The 21,921-nt window shown below is 39.6% G+C and overlaps 1 protein-coding gene across 4 annotated transcripts in view; it reads left to right on the top strand.

The window, feature by feature from the left end:
- The window catches only part of MSH3 (mutS homolog 3), a 235,572-nt gene that overhangs the window by 135,687 nt on the left and 77,964 nt on the right, over nt 1-21,921 (top strand). For all 4 annotated transcript variants that reach the window (XM_033179257.1, XM_033179256.1, XM_033179255.1 and 1 more), the window contains exons 18-19: nt 513-620; nt 3,883-3,994. In XM_033179257.1, the coding sequence (XP_033035148.1) occupies nt 513-620; nt 3,883-3,994 (220 nt within the window). The remainder of the gene's footprint in view (nt 1-512; nt 621-3,882; nt 3,995-21,921) is intronic.

Below are 21,921 nucleotides of genomic sequence, written 5' to 3'. Positions count from 1 at the left end.
CCAACATTATAAACTAGATGTTATGTCTACAATGGGGTTAATCAGATGGACAATCTGTTCTCAAGAAGCTTCCAGTTTAGTGTGAGAGAAAGGTATTGAAACTGTTATTCCAGGTTTGGAGGATGCTGTGAAGAAGCACAGGGGAAGCTGATGTACATGAATATTTCATGATGTTATTGAAGCGAAATGAAAATGACTGCTATATTTGTGTTATAGCTTAAGTTCAAATGTCAGAGTCAGATGAAATCTGTGATATATTCTTAATAGTTGATATCTGTACATAGAAGCTGTTTTAAATTTATATACAAAACAAAAAGAAGCCTCAATAATTTAATTATTATATTAAAAAGTAAATCTGTTTGGTGTAATCTCCATCTCTCTTAACTGTTAGGAATGCCTGCTAATCATCTGTACGCTTACACTAGCTGATAAAGTGATTGCTTGTTGTAGAGCTATTATAGGTCTAAGAAATCAGTTTGCTCACCTTTTCGTTGTTGCTGCTGCTTCTGTAGGAAATTCAGTGAACATTATCACTACTTGTGTAAAGCAGTGCATCACCTAGCAACTGTTGACTGCATTTTCTCCCTGGCCAAGGTCGCTAAGCAAGGAGATTACTGCAGGTAATATATTTTTCATTTTCCCCTCTATCAGTGCCTTAGATAAGATGACATTATTCAATTAATTATAGTGTCTTTATTATAAAATATTACAGTTACTCAAATGTGTTAGACTCTTGGGAAAGTTGAATGTCATACATATATAGCTTGATTTGAAAATTAAATTCATTTCTTGCTTGCTCTGTCACTGAGTACAATGAAAGCAGATGTTAAAGTTTATGTGGGTGACTTTTTTATAAAGTTTCAGCACTCTTTTCATTTGTTAGCTTTTATTTGAACACTTATAAAAGTTTGATTAGGCAAGAAAAGACTGAGAAGAATAGGGACTGGGGGGCATTTCAGTGATCTGTTCCTTTTGTTAAGAGCCCATATTCATCCCACTATTCTTTATTGACCTCTAAACATCCCAACATGGAATATTTAATCTCTTTTTCATAAAGGATGTTAGCACAAACAAATCTAACTTTAAAATTCAGGTGGCCACGCATGGTGGCTCACGCCTATAATCCCAGCACTTTGGGAGGCCAAGGCAGGTGGATCACAAGATCAGAAGATCAAGACCATCCTGGCGAACATGATGAAACCCCATCTCTACTAAAAATATAAAAATTAGCTGGGCATGGTGTCACGTGCCTGTAATCTCAGCTACTTGGGAAGCTGAGGTGGGAGAATTGCTTGAACCCAGGAGGTGGAGGTTGCAGTGAGCCAAGACCATGCCACTACATTCCAGTTTGGGCGACAGAGTGAGACTCTGTCTCAAAAAAAAAATTCAGACAAAACTTTCATACAAGTTGTATGTCTTCCAAAAGCTTGAGTTTATATATACTTAAGAAAAAGTAAGGCTGGGTGTGGTGGCTCATGCCTGTAATCCCAGCATTTTGGGAGGCTGAGGCAGGAACGTCTCTTGAAACTGGGCGTTTGAGACCAACCTGGGCAACATACTGAGACCCCATCACTACAAAAATTAAAAAATTAGCTGGGCGTGGTGATGCACACCTGTAGTTCCAGCTGCTGGGGAGGCTGAGGATTGCTTTAGCTCAGAAGTTTAAGGCTACAGTGAGCCATGATAGTGCCCATGCACTCCAGCCTGAGTGACAGAGCGATACCCTATCTCAAAAAAAAAAGGGCTAAAATGAAAAGAAAATGGGAGAATGATGATGCAGAAGTGAGGAGAGAAATCACTATCACATCATCTATTTTCTTATTGTATTGCCTGTGTTATATCATCTTCCAAGAAGATATAAAAGAAGAATGCAGATGCCACAGTTGGAGTCTGCTTCTAACTTTCATTGAATACGGCTGAAAATTCAGAATTTTTCATTGTTCACCCATAAAGGCAAAGAGAAAAAAATTGACAGAAGGCCTTTCATAATTATTAGGTTAATCGGATGATGAATGTGAAGAGAAAGAAACCAGTGCCCTGGATATTCATGGCGATGGTGAAATTTCATGTATCAGCAAAATCTGAGATTCTGAATGCTCAGACAATATCCTAGGTGAATTTTCTCAAACTCAAGGATTGGTGTGTGAATAATGTATTTGTAAGGGCAAAATGAACTCTGTTATTCTCGTCCAGTTAATCATTTAATAGGAAACATTCATCATGTAATATTTGGTGACAAGAACCTGGACTATCCTGTTTTGCTGAAAGACGTGATAGTATTCTTCTATCTTTTATAATATTTATTCACTAAAATTTACTTGATACAAGTTATAGGTTATAATTTATAGACAGACAGGAGATTGAAAGGATACAGAAATAAAGGTACTCATTTGATTATTCTAATTGGTGTTGATAAGTCAAAAACTGAAAATATTTTGCAATTATGGAGCAAAAATGACCATCTCTTTAAGAAAATTATAAGCTTTAAAATATTTCAAAAACTTCAAGTATTTGCATTTTCGTTGATACAAATGTGAAAAGAATCAGAAATAATCAGCTCTAGAACCTATTAGAAATGTATTGAAATTTGGAATTTAGTATTTATGAATGAATATGTTCCAGATGCATGCTTGACAGCTGATGAGCAATGACCTTCAGAATGTGTTACCCATTTCAGATATATATGCCTTGAAAACCAGGAGAATATGGAATAAAACTTTTTGAGATTTGCTGTGTTTAAATTCGTATTAAAATCTGTCATGAGGTTGATTTTTTTTTTTACTATCCCCTTATTCTCATTTCTGTAAAATTATTTGTGAAATGACTTTAAAGGAATATATTATATCCAGATAGTAAATGGTGAAATCTATTTTTTATGTATGTACTGGGAGTTAAAATAAACTATTGAATTTTTTAAATTACAGAATGATATATTACAGTATGACTTTTCTAAAGAAATCACAACCAGTATGATGCATACATAAACATAAATGCACAGAAGAAGGTTGGAAAAGGTAGACAGCAAGCTGGTCTCAGTAGTAACATCTGAGAAGGAGAGCTGAGAGTAAGGCAGGGCTCAGAGGGTCTTGAATACACAGCTAAAGCTGTAGATAAAACAGATAGAGAGGTCTTTAAAAAACTTAAAGAACAACAAGGCCAAAATATGATTCTTGTATCCAAGTAAAAGATACAAAAGGCCATAGAAAGATGTTTTAATGAAACAGTGTATGAAAATTTTAGGTCATTTCGTTTCCAAGTCCAGCACATAGTTTAATAATTACATCTAGAAATAATTTTATGTGATTTGCTTTATTATATTTGGTAGCAATAATCTGAACTGTTATCTTTACTAGTGAAAATATTGGTTTGATCTCAGACAATAATAGAACAATGAAAAATAAAGCCCAGCATGGTGACATGCACCTATAGTCCCAGCCTCCTGAAGAGGCTGAGGCAAGAGGATCACTTGAGCCCAGGAGCTTGAGGCTGTAGTGTGCTATAATTGTGTCTATGAATAGTCACTGCACTCCAGCCTGGGCAGCACAGTGAGACCCTATCTCTTAAAAAAAAAAAGAAAAAAGAAAAACAAGATCTCGTAAAGGTAAACTACAAGGGTGAAGCCATTTATAAGACTCTTCTAAAGTATGTGCTTCATTGCACAATTATAATAATAAATATTTTCCCAATTTTTATTTTATAGTTCAAATTTAACTTTTATACTCAAGGTTTTATTCTGGACATATGTTCTTAAAATCTATGTTTAAAGTTTTGTTTTCTGTCATACAAACAGTACTGAAATTTTTCATGCTGTCTTAGAGTTTTTTTTTTTTTTTTTAAGGCTATTTCCATGCCTAGTAAATTGAAACATACTTCTTTTTGCAGACCAACTGTACAAGAAGAAAGAAAAATCATAATAAAAAATGGAAGGCACCCTGTGATTGATGTATTGCTGGGAGAACAGGATCAATATGTTCCCAATAGTACAGATTTATCAGTAAGTACCATATAATACAAAACAATAAGTTGACGTAACATCCCAAACTTTTAAATATGAAAGAAACATTTTTATAATTAAAAGTTACAGAAATTTCAACTTTGGCTTTAAATGGGCTAAGCCTGGACATAGTTTTATATTTACCATGAAATGTGGAATTGGTACTATTTCCAATGAAAGATTATCAATAGGTTTAGTAACTAAAAGTTTAGTTCTAATTAGTTATCCTAGGTAACCCAATAAAAATATTTTACATTTGTAAATACCCAATATGCAAATAGAGTTGGAATAATACCATAGTTTTGCAAATTCATGTTAGCATGTAGTGTTCCATCCTTTGTACTGTGACTATTTTCAGATGTTCTGTGAAAGAATCAGAGATGCCTTTGCAGATTCCAGTGATGAGAATTTTCATTATAGGGGCTGTATTTCTCTTACATAACACGAATGATCCTGAATACTTAATTTATTTAACACATACTTACTGAGTGCCTGTGTCTCAGGTAATAAAGCGAGTGTTAGGAACAGAGAGTGGTAAGCAAGACAGAACTCTTCCCTGCCCTCACAGAGCTTGTTGTATAGCAGAGAAGACAGGCTAGTGCAATATAGCTTAGTGCATGGCATGTTGGAGGAGACCAGGATGGCCTGGGGATAGGTGGCAGGTTGACCTAACCCAAGGGCAGGGAAGCATTGAGGAATGTTCCCCAGGGATGAGATATCAAATGAAGAATGAGTCAGTGCAAGCCATGCTATTGTTAGGGGAGTATTCCAGGTAGAAGAACCAGAATGGCAGTTGTTAGAAGTGAAGCATAGCAGGATGAATTCAAGAAACTGAAAGACGATGAGTGAGGTTGGAGTGCAGAGTGTAAAGAAAGAAGTGTTCAGATATAAGGAAGAGGCCAGTTTACTTATATGAAGAAATTTACATTTTTCCCCCTAAAAGATTAAGAATACTAGCAAGAGAGTGATAGAAGATGGGGAAAAATAGTGAAGTGGTGGCAGGGTGTGTGAGTTCCATTGTCAAAGCTAAATGGAGCTGGGCACTGAAGTGGTAAGGATTGATCTTATTCAATAATACTCCTGCAGTAGGGAATAGTCCGGTGTGAATTGAACTTGACTTCATTTTGGCATAGATGACTGGGTGTTTTAAAGGGAGTATGAGGGAACAGGGAAAGGGAATGAGCTGGGGGAGGAGAGCGAGTGAGGTGTGGTTATGTGAAACCCATGTGGGTTTACTAATTGTTTGCTAATACCACATTTCAAAGAGTCAGCTCTCTAGTCCCTAGAGTCAGCTCTCCGGTCCTTAAAAAGACAACTTTGGGTGATAGATTTACACCCCAAAGGGGCAGAAAAAGTCTTTATAATTGCAAGCTTTCTAAGGTAACTGTTCTAAGAAGGGCTTCAGCATCTGGCTGCCTGTCACCAAATTTTGGCTGGGATGGTGAATCTTGGCAACACCAAGCTTTCTCAGGCAGGTACTTTTAGTGGGGCTGGGGTCATCCTAAGGATGCAGCCTTGAGCTGTTAGAAACTATGCTAGTGGGCTTGCTTCTAAGTAGGGAGGGTGGACAAAATCATTTTTACTCAAAGTCTGTAGGTTTTTATAGGTCAGAGTTGAGAACTAGTCCAGAATAGGGCTCAGAGAAACCTGATGAGAATTTGGTCAAGGGCATGGGGTAAAATGGGATGGTGATGGGTCAAAAAATTAATATGTAGGGAGTAGTTATGTGAGAGAGAAGGTATCAGAGAATAAAATGCCTGACTTTCTGATATCAGATGTGGTGTTCTTCTAGGTGATGGCAAGATCCTATGTATGGCTATAGAAGGTGGGTAGGCAGAAGGGAGAAGGTCTTTGGAGATGAAGAGATCAAGGAACAGAGTTTGGGAAAAAGTTGTCCGTGTGAATGTTGAAATCTAAGATAACAGCAAGATTAGCCATAGAGGACAACAAGGATCCAGGTGTCCGAGATTGCAAGGAATGGTGATTGGGAATTGTGAAGTTTATAGATGGCTTAGATTGAGGACAGACAGTGGTAAAGCCCTAAGGAAGCAAAGAAGAACTTCTGAACCCTGAACCCTGAGGTATATGGTCCATGGTTGGATGTGGCAGAAAAAGGTCAGCCCCCAAATGAGGGAGCTGCAGGGGAATAACAAACAGCCAGCCAGGTTTCATTTTAGTGTGTGAAGGAAATGTTAAGCAAGGTAGTTAGAAACAGAAGTACTAAGGAACTTTTCTGAGGACAGTGAAAAATTGAGATGTAGGGGAGCATTTGGAATGTAGGTCAGAGAAAGCTCAGAATAGTAGTGAGCTGGGACTGTAACAGAGTATTCTACCTCGGGCTGTGAGCAAGGGTGGCAGAGATGTGTGGCATTGTGCATCTGGCTGGCCATGAGAGGCGGATGTGAAAGGAAATACTTTGAATGACATCTAGTTTAATATTGCATTTTCATATCGTAACAAGACTTGTTGGTAGTATATAATGCATGTCTTAGTCTGTTCAGCTGCTGTAACAAAATATCATAGACTGAGTAGCTCATAAATAACAGAAATTTATTTCTCAGAGTTCTAGAGACTGGAAAGTCCAAGATCAAGGTACCAGCAGATCAGTTTCTGATGAGGGCCTGTTTCCTGGTTCCTAGATGGCACCTCACATGGTGGAATGGGTAAAGGGTCTCTTACCCATGTACTCACACAGTGGAAGGGGTAAGGGGTCTTTCTCAGGCTTACCATCTCCTGAAGGCCCCATCTTCTAATACCATTGCCTTGCAGGTTAGGATTTCAACATACGAATTTGGGAGAGACACAAATATTCATACCATAGCAACCTAAGACCCAGTGTCTATAAACCTGTTCATACGTATTAGGAAATTTTTATATTTATTAATCAAACAAGTTAATAAGTACCAATCTTTTTACTGTTTTTAAAAAGAAGACTATGTCTTTGGGAGGCCTAGGCGGGAGGATCAGTTGAGGTCGGGAGGTCGAGACCAGCCTGGCCAACATGGCAAAACCCTGTCTCTACTAAACATATAAAAATTAGCTGGGCATGGTGGCGCCTCCCTGTAATTCCAGCTACTCGGGAGGCTGAGGCAGGAGAATTGCTTGAACCTGGGAGGCCACTGCACTCTAGCCTGAGCAACAGAGTGAGACTGTCTCAAAAAAAAAAAAAGACTATGTCAACATAAGAATTTTTTTTCAGTTCTCATAATACCAGTAGGATATAGCTTTTCTTGAGAAAGTAATGTAAGTTAAATATAAACAAAGCAACTAAATATTAGGACTATAAGTCTCTTAGAATAATTTCCTGTTACTGTTTCCATGCCCATCTACTTGACCCCAAGAATATTACCCCAAGAAATTGACTTCTTTCTTTCATTTTTTCTTTCCTTTTTCATTCTTTTCTTTTAAAAAGTATGTTATGCTTTAATAAAACAAGATTTGAAGAACTAAAATAGCCTTCTAATTACAATAATGTTTTAAAGAACATTGAACTCTTATATTTAAATCTTTACAAAATAAATGGAGTAATTTTTTTTCCCAAGCGGGCACCTCAGAATATTCCAGAATATTCGTTTCTATTACATATGCTTTTTCTAACTTGAGTAGGAGTTGATATAGAACTGTTGCTATGGTGAAGTGCATTCTATTTTTCAGGGTAAAAATTTATATATAGGGATAGTGTTGAGAAAGAACTTACGTAAAATTCAATTTAAAATATTTTATGAATGTTAATTATAAAATATACCCTGAAAATAATTTGAAAGTTAAATGACATTGTTGTTTTTGATAATCACGGGGTTTTAAGAACTGGTGTTTTGTAAATGTAATTAAGAGTATACTTTTCTGTATTCTGTATTACGTGAACTTATTATAGTGCCTCTGAGTAAGCCAACTTTCTGCCCGCTTTTCCTCTCCCAGTTTTAAGAATACTTTTTAAAACCCTCTTTCTTTTTTTCCTCTTCCTTGATTCACTGTATAATCCAAGCATTTATACATGTGGTCACCACTGGAGCTTCCTCCTCCACTCTGCCCATCTCCATGGATTCTCTACTCTGCAGCCACAAGGCTTCTGGAACCTGCCATGCCACTCTCCCTTTTGAATTCATGCTTCACACTCCAGCCAGATTGGAGTTCATGCTGTTCCCAAGTCACTGTGCCTCTGGGACTTGGCAGATGGTGTTCCCTCTGCCTAGAATGTCATCTTTCCCCACCCCAACTACTCCCGCCTCACACACTCCCACATCCACCCACCAATCACCCACCCCACTCCCCAGCTCTGGTTTGTTCAAGTCTTGCCTTGGATGTCAGCTCTTGCACTCAGCCTTCCTTTGCCCAGCTGGGATGGGTAGCCCTCTCACATACCCTTGCCACTCTATTTCTCCACATCTCAGTACTTATTCCACCAAATTATAATCTTTTTTTTTTTTTTTTTGTCTGCCTTTCCCAGTGGACTGTAAGCATGAAGCAAACAGGGACTGTACTCTGTCACCTATATGTAATCCCTGGATCAGTCACAGTTCTCTGGCACATAGCTGGGCACCTAATCAGATTGATTAAATCAGTAAGGATTAGCTGGAAGCCTTTAGCAGTCTCCAAGTCTCACTTGAAATTTTTGCCTTTTATTTTCTACACAAAATGTTATTTTTCAGGATATTATATGGGGATTTCTCCAATTTACAGAAAATTTTACTGTCAAACTAAAAGGGAAATTTGGGATCTTTTAGTGTAACCACCTCTTCATACTTCTGAGTAAACTATGGTTCAGAAAGGGGAAATGATCTGCCAGAAGTTACTCAGGATGCGTCGTCTTGAACTGTTTCCCAAAACATAAACATATTTTAAGGCAAGCCAGTGCTTTCCAACCTTTTTCACTTTGCATCATATAGAAAACGATAGTATTTTAATGGAACACTGGATTAAAAAGAGAAGGAAGAGGTAGCTCAGGGGCCAAGGAGGCTGGCCCAGGGACTGTGGCTGCCCCAGCCCCACCCGCCACCTGTGGGTTAAGGGGTCAGTGTCTTTGCACCCTGTCACCTTGTGAGGCAGCCCAGGACTGCTGCTTAGGGAAAACCCAGAGTACCCACTGCAATCTCAGCTCTGCCAGGATTGTTTGTTTGCTAAACCAAAAGACTGTTTTTTTAGTGGATGGATTTTCAACAGCAGTTAAAGTTGGGGTTTTCAGTTCATTTGTAAGGTTTTTGTTTTTAGTATAAATAATATAAATTTCAACTGATGGAGGGGAGGGGAGAGAGTGGTTGACAGCTTCTCAGTTTGTTAGGTGGGAAGAAAATGAGTCAAACATGCAGAACAGGAAGATTCCCAGGAAGCGCTCGAACCCTGTAACTCTCTGGCCCAAGCGGAATTCACCACCCAGGTGTTTTATTGCTGGGACAGGGTAGACACTGAGATGCTAGTCACAGTCCCTTCTTGTGAGATCAAGATGGGCCTGGGGTGCTTCAATCGTTAGCTCCGCATGTGGTATGGAATGGGTGCTCATGCGTTTGTTATATGAACAAGTGCTTGAAGCTGGGAAAGATGAGGACAGACTTCCCAATTCCTTCCCTTATCTCAGCACAAATAATGTCTAGCTGGCCCAGAAATACTTGCTTTGGCTGTATAAAAGTTTAAAAAACTAGTTACAATAATATTCATAAGCTGTTGGCAATTTGTGGCTAATTACCAAGCAGAACAGTAATAATGTATACCATAAAATATGTCTGAGCTTTAAGCTTGATTTAATTCCATGGCTAAATTACATTCTCATAGATTATGCTGTAAAGGTGTTTTTCACATAGCATGATCTTTGAATCATGGGCCCATGGATTAAAATTCTGGGAAATATTAATGGCAATTGAATATTGTTTTCCTGTCAGTCCTTTCCTCTGGTTCTTCTCTCTCCTGCTTCTGAAATAATGGATAGAGAAGAACGTTTGTCTGATAAAGTGTTCTGACATGCACTGTCTGATAAAGCGTTCTGATCTGTGCTCACAATGGCCCTCCCCTCTCTTCTTGTCTCTTACCTGTCTGCATTGATTGGACTCACACTCTTCCTGCAGGACCCAACAAAACACTGCCTCTTCCTGAGAGCCTTCACCAGCCTCTGGCCAGAAAAAATCCGTTTCTTTGCTCTGGTTTTAAAGTTCTCACGTACTACTTTTGGTACACAGGTGTAGTGGGAAAGCGGCTCACAGTGGTAGGAGATTTAAATTCAAATCCTGCTCTGCTCTCGTTTCACTGTCATTTTGGATAGACTGCGATACTCGCTGGGTCTTGGTTTCCTCGTCTATAAAAGGAGGTGAGTGAGCTGGGTCACAGCCAGCCCTCACACCCAGGGGAATGCAAATTGGGCAGGATCCAGGTGTTGGAGGGATTTAAGTCCTGACTTTGGCATCTCAACGTGCAGCTGGTGCTACTCTCCAACCTCATTTCCCCTCTTTTTGTTTCTAGTTCACCTTGGGTTAAAAGTGCAAAGATTTGGCTGAGAGCTTGTCTGGAGGAGCCTTTAACTCAAGAGTCTCTTACCATAACCTGCTGTTGATTGGTATTTTCAAGGAATAAAACACTTTGAAACTACCAAACTTTTTCCAGCAGTCTGTAGCTCTTATAAAAATAGTTCTCCTGTAATAATTCTTTAAAGGCAGTTGTCAATATTTATGCCTGTCAAGGAAGATAGCATCTTTTTTTTTTTTTTTTTTTTAACGGAAAATTAGCTTTTCAGGTCTTGGAAAATAACGTGACAATTTTATTTATTTTTTTTTCTGCTGTACATCTCCTGACTTCAGGGATATTATGACTGTCCATCATTCTAGTGTACTCAATGATGAACACACGGAGCTAAAGCTTGTCTTCTCCTATTTAGTAGTGACTGATTCCCTGTCGTTTGGCAAGCGTCCCCATTGAGACAGGTCAGAGGATGAACTTCCCTTAACATTCCAGTTCTGCGACTTAGTTGTTTTACATTGCTCGGCAAGATATTTAGCTTCTCTAGGCCTGTTTCCTCGCCTGTATAATGGGAATCCAGTAATATTAGTATCACCCTGTGACGCTGTTTTAAGAACTAAATGAGGTGATACATATAAAATCATTAGCACAGTGCCTGGCACTTGTTATCTGTGACTTTCTTATGATACCTTGAAGTTTGCCTTTTATTTTTAGATCTTCTCTTCCCCCACAGAAGTTGACATTCTATGTGGAAGTTGCTTAGTTATCACAAGTTTAGACTCACTGTTTAGATACTGGATAAACAATACTAAGATCTTATTGATTGATGATATTCAGACAGATATTGCCAATACTAAAGTGAGCACTTAAAATAATGTACTTCTAGTGTCTCCATAGGTTCACCAAGGCAGTCCTCTCTAGTTGTTATCCAGAAACATAGTCCCTTCAGCGCGATACTTCAGCTTTTGTTTGCTGTCATTCCCAGTGGGCTCCAGAGTAGGTGGAGAGGTGGTTATTGCCAACTTTCGGATTCTGGCTGTTTGGTTAGAACACTCACTCGTACTCACTGGTCTTGCAGATAGATTTTATGTGTCTTTTATATCTGAGAACCCTTGATGTGTGCTGCCTCAAATGCACACGATCCTTGCTAAAAGAGAGATTAACACATTAGATGAGTGAAATTTCTTGACCATTTCCTTACTTATTGTGTCATCTTGAGAACCGTGGAAACACGGGAGTCGTATGTTCCTGACAGATTTTTATAGAGAATGCAAATGATTGTTTTTGAAATGTAAACATGGTGGAAATCTCCGCTGTAATGCCTTTCCTATATTACATTCATCTCTTTGATCTATTTATTGGATGCCTTCTTTGTGCCAAGCCTTGTTCTAGGCAATGAGGATGAACTAGAAGACACAGTTCCTGCTCTCATGAGAACTTACTTTCTAGCTGTGAGATTGATAATAAGCAAGAAAATTCAGGTAGTTTCAGAGAAGGTTAAAACAAAATAAAATGGGCTGATGTGATAGAGAATGACAGAGCAGAAGGGCTTCTGTAGATTGGGTGGCCAACGAAGGTGTGTCCTGGGAGTTGATATTTGAGTGTAGACCTGTAGAAAGGCCTTAAGGCAGGAACGAGCATGTTGTATTCTGGCAGGTGGAAGGAGAGCAGAAATGAAGTCTGGCTAGCACCAAGTGAACATGGTGGAGGGTAGTAGAAGAATAGGTCAGAGGCAGACATGGCCTTTAGACTATGACCTTTAGACACTCAGAAGTGCTCTGAGGATCTGGATGAGGGCTTTTAGCAAAAGACAAGTTCTGTTTTACTTTTTATGACAGTCACTCTGGCTGCCCTATGGAGAGTGGACTGTGGGCAGAGGAGAAGCAGGAAGACCCAGCAGGAGCCACTGCAGTCGCCTGTCAGGGCAGTGGCAGTGGGCACAGAGGCAGGTGGTTTTATGCACCTAGAGGACCTCCTGATTCTTCAGTCTCATGTCTTTTTTCCCGCTGGTGTTTACTAGAGGGCCTGGTGTACAACTTTATCTCCCACTGGCGGTCTCTTAGGGCTTACTAGGAAAGCCACCATGTTGTCACCTACAAATATTTGAGTTTAGTGGATTGAACACATTTAGCTCCTAAAGCCTTGAAGTTAGTTCTTCTTTGACATCCTCAAATCCTGGGGTGAGGAAGTGGGGCTGGAAAAAAATCTGTCTCCACAACAGTATCCCCAAGTCTGACCAGGTTCACCATGCACCACTTTTCCCAGGTACTTCATGCAAACGATTTCCACAACTTCTCATCTTTCAAACAAATCTGGGACAGAGCTCTGGTGCCAATTTAATTCCTGCTCTTTCATTCCACCCAGGGCTACATATTCAAGCAATGTACCTGAATTTAGGGTAAGAGATCATTTAATTCAGCTCCCTGATTTTAGAGGGGAGGAAACTGAAGCCTAGAGAGGTGCATTGACTTGCCCAAATTCCATACTAGAAACCACCTTTCTTGACTTGTGAGCCAATTCTTTATTCATGTTTATACTTTTATTTTCACGTTCTGTCATTTTCTTGCTTATCAAGGCTCTCTTAGAAATTGACACCACAGTGAAAATTTTTGTATAATACTTGACATAGTATGCATTCAGTGAACAAATGGTTGTTAGTACTCTCATTGCTGTAGAATCCATTTACAAATAAGTGTTAGATTGAGTTTCGAAATACAAAGAAAGGGAGGAAATTGCTCCTTAATTCCAAAGACAGCCACTGTTAACATTTTGGAATGTTTCCTTTGTCTTTCTTTGCAGTATTTTTTAAAAATAGCCATTTTTTATATAAAAAATTTTTATATCCCGCTTTTTTAGTTAATATTATAACATGAATATTTTCCTATATTCTTAAAAAGTCTTAAGATAATTTTTAATGGCTTTGTGGTTTTCAACAGTATAGATATATCATAATTGCCTTAAAAGTTTCACTGTTTTACCTACTCTTTGCTGTCATGAATAATCCTGCCATGGTACCTCATGGAATTGATTCTTAAAAAAAAAAAAAAAAAAAAAAATTGGGAGCACATGGTAGGTGTATATATTTATGGGTAACATAAGATGTTTTGATACAGACACAGAATGTGTAATGTTACCCTCACATGAGGGCAACTGGGATATCCATCACCTCAGGCATTTATCCTTTATGTTACAGACAGTGCAGTTATACTCTTTTAGTTATTTTTAAATGTACAATAAATTTTGTTGACTATAGTAACCATGTTGTCCTATCAAATACTAGATCTTACTCATTGTATGTAACTATATATTTGTACCCAGGGACTATTCATCCTCTTCACCACCTACCACCCTTCCCAGGCTCTGGTAACCATCCTTCTACTCTTTATCTCCATGAGTTCGATTGTTTTAATTCATGGCTGGCTTATTTCACTTAACATAATATCCTCCAGTTCCATCCTTGTTGTTGCAAATGACAGGATCTTATTCTTTTTTATGGCTGAATAGTACTCCATTGTGTATATGTACCACATTTTCTTTTTTTTTTTTTTTTTTTTTTGATATGTAAATTTTATTTTATTTTATTTTATTTTTTGATATGTAAATTTTATTATTTTTTTATTTTTTATTTTTATTATACTTTAAGTTCTAGGGTACATGTGCATGACGTTTATATCATGTATAACTCCCCAATGCAATCCCTCCCTCCTCCCCCCTCCCCATGATAGGCCCCAGTGTGTGAAGTTCCCCTTCCCGAGTCCAAGTGATCTCATTGTTCAGTTCCCACCTATGAGTGAGAACATGCGGTGTTTGGTTTTCTCTTCTTGTGATAGTTTGCTAAGAATGATGGTTTCCAGCTGCATCCATGTCCCTACAAAGGACGCAAACTCATCCTTTTTTATGGCTGCATAGTATTCCATGGTGTATATGTGCCACATTTTCTTAATCCAGTCTGTCACAGATGGACATTTGGGTTGATTCCAAGTCTTTGCTATTGTGAATAGTGCCGCAATAAACATACGTGTGCATGTGTCTTTGTAGTAGAGTAATTTATAATCCTTTGGGTATATACCCAGTAGTGGGATGGCTGGGTCATATGGTACATCTAGTTCTAGATCCTTGAGGAATCGCCATACTGTTTTCCATAATGGTTGAACTAGTTTACAATCCCACCAACAGTGTAAAAGTGTTCCTATTTCTCCACATCCTCTCCAACACCTGTTGTTTCCTGACTTCTTAATGATTGCCATTCTAACTGGTGTGAGATGGTATCTCATTGTGGTTTTGATTTGCATTTCTCTGATGGCGAGTGATGATGAGCATTTTTTCATGTGTCTGTTGGCTGTATGGATGTCTTCTTTTGAGAAATGTCTGTTCATATCCTTTCCCCACTTTTTGATGGGGTTGTTTGTTTTTTTCTTGTATATTTGTTTGAGTTCTTTGTAGATTCTGGATATTAGCCCTTTGTCAGATGAGTAGGTTGCAAAAATTTTTCCCATTCTGTAGGTTGCCTGTTCACTCTGATGGTAGTTTCTTTTGCTGTGCAAAAGCTCTTTAGTTTAATTAGATCCCATGTGTCAATTTTTGCTTTTGCTGCCGTTGCTTTTGGTGTTTTAGACATGAAGTCCTTGCCCATGCCTATGTCCTGAATGGTACTACCTAGATTTTCTTCTAGGGTTTTTATGGTATTAGGTCTAACATTTAAGTCTCTAATCCATCTTGAATTAATTTTCGTATAAGGGTAAGGAAAGGATCCAGTTTCAGCTTTCTACTTATGGCTAGCCAATTTTCCCAGCACCATTTATTAAATAGGGATCCTTTCCCCATTTCTTATTTTTGTCAGGTTTGTCAAAGATCAGATGGCTGTAGATGTGTGGTATTATTTCTGAGGACTCTGTTCTGTTCCATTGGTCTATATCTCTGTTGTGGTACCAGTACCATGCTGTTTTGGTTACTGTAGCCTTGTAGTATAGTTTGAAGTCAGGTAGCGTGACGCCTCCAGCTTTGTCCTTTTGACTTAGGATTGTCTTGGCAATGCGGGGTCTTTTTTGGTTCCATATGAACTTTAAAGCTGTTTTTTCCAATTCTGTGAAGAAAGTCATTGGTGGCTTGATGGGGATGGCATTGAATCTATAAATCACCTTGGGCAGTATGGCCATTTTCACGATATTGATTCTTCCTATCCATGAGCATGGTATGTTCTTCCATTTGTTTGTGTCCTCTTTGATTTCACTGAGCAGTGGTTTGTAGTTCTCCTTGAAGAGGTCCTTTACATCCCTTGTAAGCTGGATTCCTAGGTATTTTATTCTCTTTGAAGCAATTGTGAATGGAAGTTCATTCCTGATTTGGCTCTCTGCTTGTCTATTACTGGTGTATAAGAATGCTTGTGATTTTTGCACATTAATTTTGTATCCTGAGACTTTGCTGAAGTTGCTTATCAGCTTAAGGAGATTTTGGGCTGAGACAATGGGGTTTTCTAAATATACAATCATGTCATCTGCAAACAGGGACAATTTGACTTCTTCTTTTCCTAACTGGATACCCTTGATTTCTTTCTCTTGCCTGATTGCCCTAGCCAGAACTTCCAACACTATGTTGAATAGGAGTGGTGAGAGAGGGCATCCCTGTCTTGTGCCAGTTTTCAAAGGGAATTTTTCCAGTTTTTGCCCATTCAGTATGATATTAGCTGTGGGTTTGTCATAAATAGCTCTTATTATTTTGAGGTACGTTCCATCAATACCAAATTTATTGAGCGTTTTAGCATAAAGGGCTGTTGAATTTTGTCAAAAGCCTTTTCTGCATCTATTGAGATAATTATGTGGTTCTTGTCTTTGGTTCTGTTTATATGCTGGATTACGTTTATTGATTTGCGAATGTTGAACCAGCCTTGCATCCCAGGGATGAAGCCCACTTGATCATGGTGGATAAGCTTTTTGATGTGCTGCTGAATCTGGTTTGCCAGTATTTTATTGAGGATTTCTGCATCGATGTTCATCAGGGATATTGGTCTAAAATTCTCTTTTTTTGTTGTGTCTCTGCCAGGCTTTGGTATCAGGATGATGTTGGCCTCATAAAAAGAGTTAGGGAGGATTCCCTCTTTTTCTATTGATTGAAATAGTTTTAGAAGGAATGGTACCAGCTCCTCCTTGTACTTCTGGTAGAATTCAGCTGTGAATCCATCCGGTCCTGGACTTTTTTTGGTGGGTAGGCTATTAATTGTTGCTTCAATTTCAGAGCCTGCTATTGGTCTATTCAGGGATTCAACTTCTTCCTGGTTTAGTCTTGGAAGAGTGTAAGTGTCCAGGAAATTATCCATTTCTTCTAGATTTTCTAGTTGATTTGCGTAGAGGCATTTATAGTATTCTCTGATGGTTTTTGTATTTCTGTGGGGTCGGTGGTGATATCCCCTTTATCATTTTTTATTGTGTCTATTTGATCCTCTCTCTTTTCTTCTTTATTAGTCTAGCTAGCGGTCTGTCAATTTTGTTTATCTTTTCAAAAAACCAACTCCTGGATTCATTGATTTTTTGGAGGGTTTTTGTGTCTCTATCTCCTTCAGTTCTGCTCTGATCTTAGTTATTTCTTGCCTTCTGCTAGCTTTTGAATGTGTTTGCTCTTGCCTCTCTAGTTCTTTTAATTGTGATGTTAGAGTGTCCATTTTAGATCTCTCCTGCTTTCTCTTGTGGGCATTTAGTGCTATAAATTTCCCTCTACACACTGCTTTAAATGTGTCCCAGAGATTCTGGTACGTTGTATCTTTGTTCTCATTGGTTTCAAAGAACATCTTTATTTCTGCTTTCATTTCGTTATGTACCCAGTAGTCATTCAGGAGCAGGTTGTTCAGTTTCCATGTAGTTGAGCGGTTTGGATTGAGTTTCTTAGTCCTGAGTTCTAGTTTGATTGCACTGTGGTCTGAGAGACAGTTTGTTATAATTTCTGTTCTTGTACATTTGCTGAGGAGTGCTTTACTTCCAATTATGTGGTCAATTTTGGAATAAGTGCGATGTGGTGCTGAGAAGAATGTATATTCTGTTGATTTGGGTGGAGAGTTCTATAGATGTCTATTAGGTCTGCTTGGTGCAGAGATGAGTTCAATTCCTGGATATCCTTGTTAACTTTCTGTCTCGTTGATCTGTCTAATGTTGACAGTGGAGTGTTGAAGTCTCCCATTATTATTGTATGGGAGTCTAAGTCTCTTTGTAGGTCTCTAAGGACTTGCTTTATGAATCTGGGTGCTCCTGTATTGGGTGCATATATATTTAGGAGAGTTAGCTCTTCCTGTTGAATTGATCCCTTTACCATTATGTAATGGCCTTCTTTGTCTCTTTTGATCTTGGATGGTTTAAAGTCTGTTTTATCAGAGACTAGGATTGCAACCCCTGCTTTTTTTTGTTCTCCATTTGCTTGGTAGATCTTCCTCCATCCCTTTATTTTGAGCCTATGTATGTCTCTGCATGTGAGATGGGTCTCCTGAATACAGCAGACTGATGGGTCTTGACTCTTGATCCAGTTTGCCAGTCTGTGTCTTTTAATTGGATTATTTAGTCCATTGACATTTAAGGTTAATATTGTTATGTGTGAACTTGATCCTGTCATTATGATATTAACTGGTTATTTTGCTCGTTAGTTGATGCAGTTTCTTCCTAGCCTCGATGGTCTTTACATTTTGGCATGTTTTTGCAATGGCTGGTACCGGTTGTTCCTTTCCATGTTTAGGGCTTCCTTCAGGGTCTCTTGTAAGGCAGGCCTGGTGGTGACAAAATCTCTAAGCATTTGCTTATCTGTAAAGGATTTATTTCTCCTTCACTGATGAAGCTTAGTTTGGCTGGATATGAAATTCTGGGTTGAAAATTCTTTTCTTTAAGAACGTTGAATATTGGCCCCCACTCTCTTCTGGCTTGTAGAGTTTCTGCCGAGAGGTCTGCTGTTATTCTGATGGGCTTCCCTTTGTGGGTAACCCGACCTTTCTCTCTGGCTGCCCTTAAGATTTTTTCCTTCATTTCAACTTTGGTGAATCTGGCAATTATGTGTCTTGGAGTTGCTCTTCTGGAGGAGTATCTTTGTGGCGTTCTCTGTATTTCCTGAATTTGAATGTTGGCCTGCCCTACTAGGTTGGGGAAGTTCTCCTGGATGATATCCTGAAGAGTGTTTTCCAACTTGGTTCCATTTTCCCCCTCACTTTCAGGCACCCCAATCAGACGTAGATTTGGTCTTTTTACATAATCCCATACTTCTTGCAGGCTTTGTTCATTTCTTTGTCTTCTTTTTTCTTTTGGTTTCTCTTCTCGCTTCATTTCATTCATTTGATCCTCAATCGCTGATACTCTTTCTTCCAGTTGATCGAGTCGATTACCGAAGCTTGTGCATTTGTCACGTATTTCTCTTGTCATGGTTTTCATCTCTGTCATTTCGTTTATGATCTTCTCTGCATTAATTAGTCTAGCTGTCAATTCTTCCACTTTTTTTTCAAGATTTTTAGTTTCTTTGCGCTGGGTACGTAATTCCTCCTTTAGCTCTGAGAGGTTTGATGGACTGAAGCCTTCTTCTCTCATCTCGTCAAAGTCATTCTCTGACCAGCTTTGATCCGTTGCTGGCGATGGGCTGCGCTCCTTTGCAGGGGAGATGCGCTCTTATTTTTTGAATTTCCAGCTTTTCTGCCCTGCTTCTTCCCCATCTTTGTGGTTTTATCTGTCTCTGGACTTTGATGATGGTGACGTACTGATGGGGTTTTGGTATAGGTGTCCTTCCTGTTTGATAGTTTTCCGTCTGACAGTCAGAAGGACTGTCTGTTGGTCTGTTGGAGATTGCTTGAGGTCCACTCCAGACCCTGTTTGCCTGGGTATCAGCAGCAGAGGTTGCCGAAGATAGAATATTGCTGAACAGCGAGTGTACCTGTCTGATTCTTTCTTTGGAAGTTTCCTCTCAGGGGTGACGCCACCCTGTGAGGTGTGGGGTATCAGACTGCCCCTAGTGGGGGATGTCTCCCAGCTAGGCTACTCAGGGGTCAGGGACCCACCTGAGCAGGCAGTCTGTCCGTTCTCAGATCTCAACCTCCGCGTTAGGAGATCCACGGTTCTCCCCAAAGCTGTCAGACAGAGTCGTTCGCGTCTGCAGCGGCCCCCGCTCTTTCCCCTAATGGACTGCAGCTGTGCGCTGTCCGCAGAGGTAGAGTCTACAGAGACAGGCAGGCTTCCTTGAGCTGCTGTGAGCTCCACCCAGTTCGAGCTTCCCAGCGGCTTTGTTTACCTACTTAAGCATCAGCAATGGCGGGCGCCCCTCCCCCAGCCTCGCTGCTGCCTTGCGGATAGATCGCTGCAGACCGCTGTGTTAGCAGTGAGGGAGGCTCCGTGGGCGTGGGACCCTCCCGGCCAGGTGTGGGATATATTCTCCTGGTGTGCCTGTTTCCTTAAAGCGCAGTATTGGGGTGGGAGTTACCCGATTTTCCAGGTGTTGTGTGTCTCAGTTCCCCTGGCTAGGAAAAGGGATTCCCTTCCCCCTTGCGCTTCCAGGTGAGGCAATGCCTCGCCCTGCTTCAGCTCACGCTGGTCAGGCTGCAGCAGCTGACCAGCACCGATTGTCCGGCACTCCCTAGAGAGATGACCCCAGTACCTCAGTTGAAAATGCAGAAATCACCGGTCTTCTGTGTCGCTCGCGCTGGGAGTTGGAGACTATGTACCACATTTTCTTTATCTATTCATCTGTTGATGGACACTTAGTTTGCTTCCAAATCTTGGCTATTGTGAATAGTGCTGCAATAAACATGGCAATGCAGGTATCTCTTCGATATACTGATTTCCTTTCTTTTGGGCATATATATACCTAGCAGTGGAATTGCTGGATCATATGGTAGTTCTATTTTTAGTTTTCTGAGGACCTTTAACTGTTATCTGTAATGGTTGTACTAACTTACATTCCTACCAATAGTGTACAAGAGTTACCTTTTCTCCACATCCTCATCAGCATTTGTTATCACATATCTTTTGAATATGTCATTTAACTGGGGTGAGATGGGTAGTTTCGATTTGCATTTCTCTGATGATCAATCATGTTGCACCTGTTCATATGCCTGTTTGTTATTTGTATGTCTTCGTTTGATCTTTTGCCCATTTTAAAATTTTTTTTTAGTTTTATTCCTGTTGAGTTCTTTGAGCTCCTTGTATAGTCTGGTTAGCCTTCCTTTATCAGATGGATGGTTTGCAAATATTTTCTCTCATTTTGTGGGTTGTCTCTTCACTATGTTGATTGTTGCTTTAGCTGTGCAGATTTTTATTTAATAACTTGATGTGATCCCATTTGTCCATTTTTGCTTTGGTTGCCTGTGTTTGTGGGATATTCCTCAAGAAGTTATTGCCCAGACCAGTGTTCTGGAGATTTTCCCCAATGTTTTCTTGTAGTAGTTTCATAATTTGAGGTTTTAGATTTAAGTTTCTAATCCATTTTGATTTGATTTTTTTACATGGTGAGACGTAGGAGTCCAGTTTCATTCTTCTGCATATGGGGGTATTGAAGAGACTGTTTTTTCACCAGCATATGTTCTTGGCACCTTTGTCAAAAATGAGTGCACTGTAGGTGTGTGAATTTCTTTCTGGGTTCTCTATTTTGTTCCATTGGTCTATGTGTCTGTTTTTATGCCAGTACCATGCAGTTTTGGTTACTATAGCTCTGTAGTATAACTTGAAGTCAGATAATGTGATTCCACCAGTTTTGTTATTTTTGCTTAAGATGGCTTTGGCTATTCAGATCCTTTTGTGTTTCCATATAAATTTTAGGATTATTTTTTCTATTTCTGTGAAGAATGTCATTGGTCTTTTAATAGGGATTGCGTTGAATCTGTAGATTGCTTTAGGTAGTATGGACACTTAAACAATATTTATTCTTCCAGTCCATGCATGTGGAATATCTTTCCCTTTTTGTGTGTCCTCTTCAGTTTTTTGCATTAGTTTATGTAGAGCCCTGGGACTTTGAACGAACATAGATGGTAGTCAGACAGTGGTCACCATGGGCCTTGGGTGAGACCCAGTGTTGCACTGGATTCAGGTCTGACCTGGTGAGCATTGAAAAATTAGGTATTTATTGTAGCCTTCACAGTCTAGCTTGTTTGTACTTGTCCTTGGGAAGGCTTTCTAAGTATTCAAAGGGACTTGGGTGTTCTGATCTAAATCTGTGGTCACTGCAGCTGTGTCTGCATTAGGGGGCACCCTAAGCCCAGTAATGCTATAGCTCTTGTAGACTCTTAGAGGTACCACCTTGGTGGTCTTGCATACTGTTCTGGAAAATTCCCTAGATTCCTAGGCAAAGACTCTTGTCTCTTCCTTTACTTTCCCCCAAACAAATGGAGCCTCTCTGTTTTTGCTGAGCCACCTAGAGCTGAGGAAGGGGTGACACAAGCACCTCTGTGACCACCGCCACTGGGACTGCACTGGGTCTGACCTGAAGCCAGCACAACACTGGGTCTTACCCAAGGCCCATGGTGACCACTGTCTGACTAC

The sequence above is a fragment of the Trachypithecus francoisi genome, unplaced genomic scaffold (assembly GCF_009764315.1).
Source record: "Trachypithecus francoisi isolate TF-2019V2 unplaced genomic scaffold, Tfra_2.0 Lachesis_group2, whole genome shotgun sequence".
NCBI classification, from domain to species: domain Eukaryota; kingdom Metazoa; phylum Chordata; class Mammalia; order Primates; family Cercopithecidae; genus Trachypithecus; species Trachypithecus francoisi.
The sequence above is the reverse complement of the archived record's forward strand: the minus strand, read 5'-3'. Positions and strand labels throughout refer to the sequence as shown.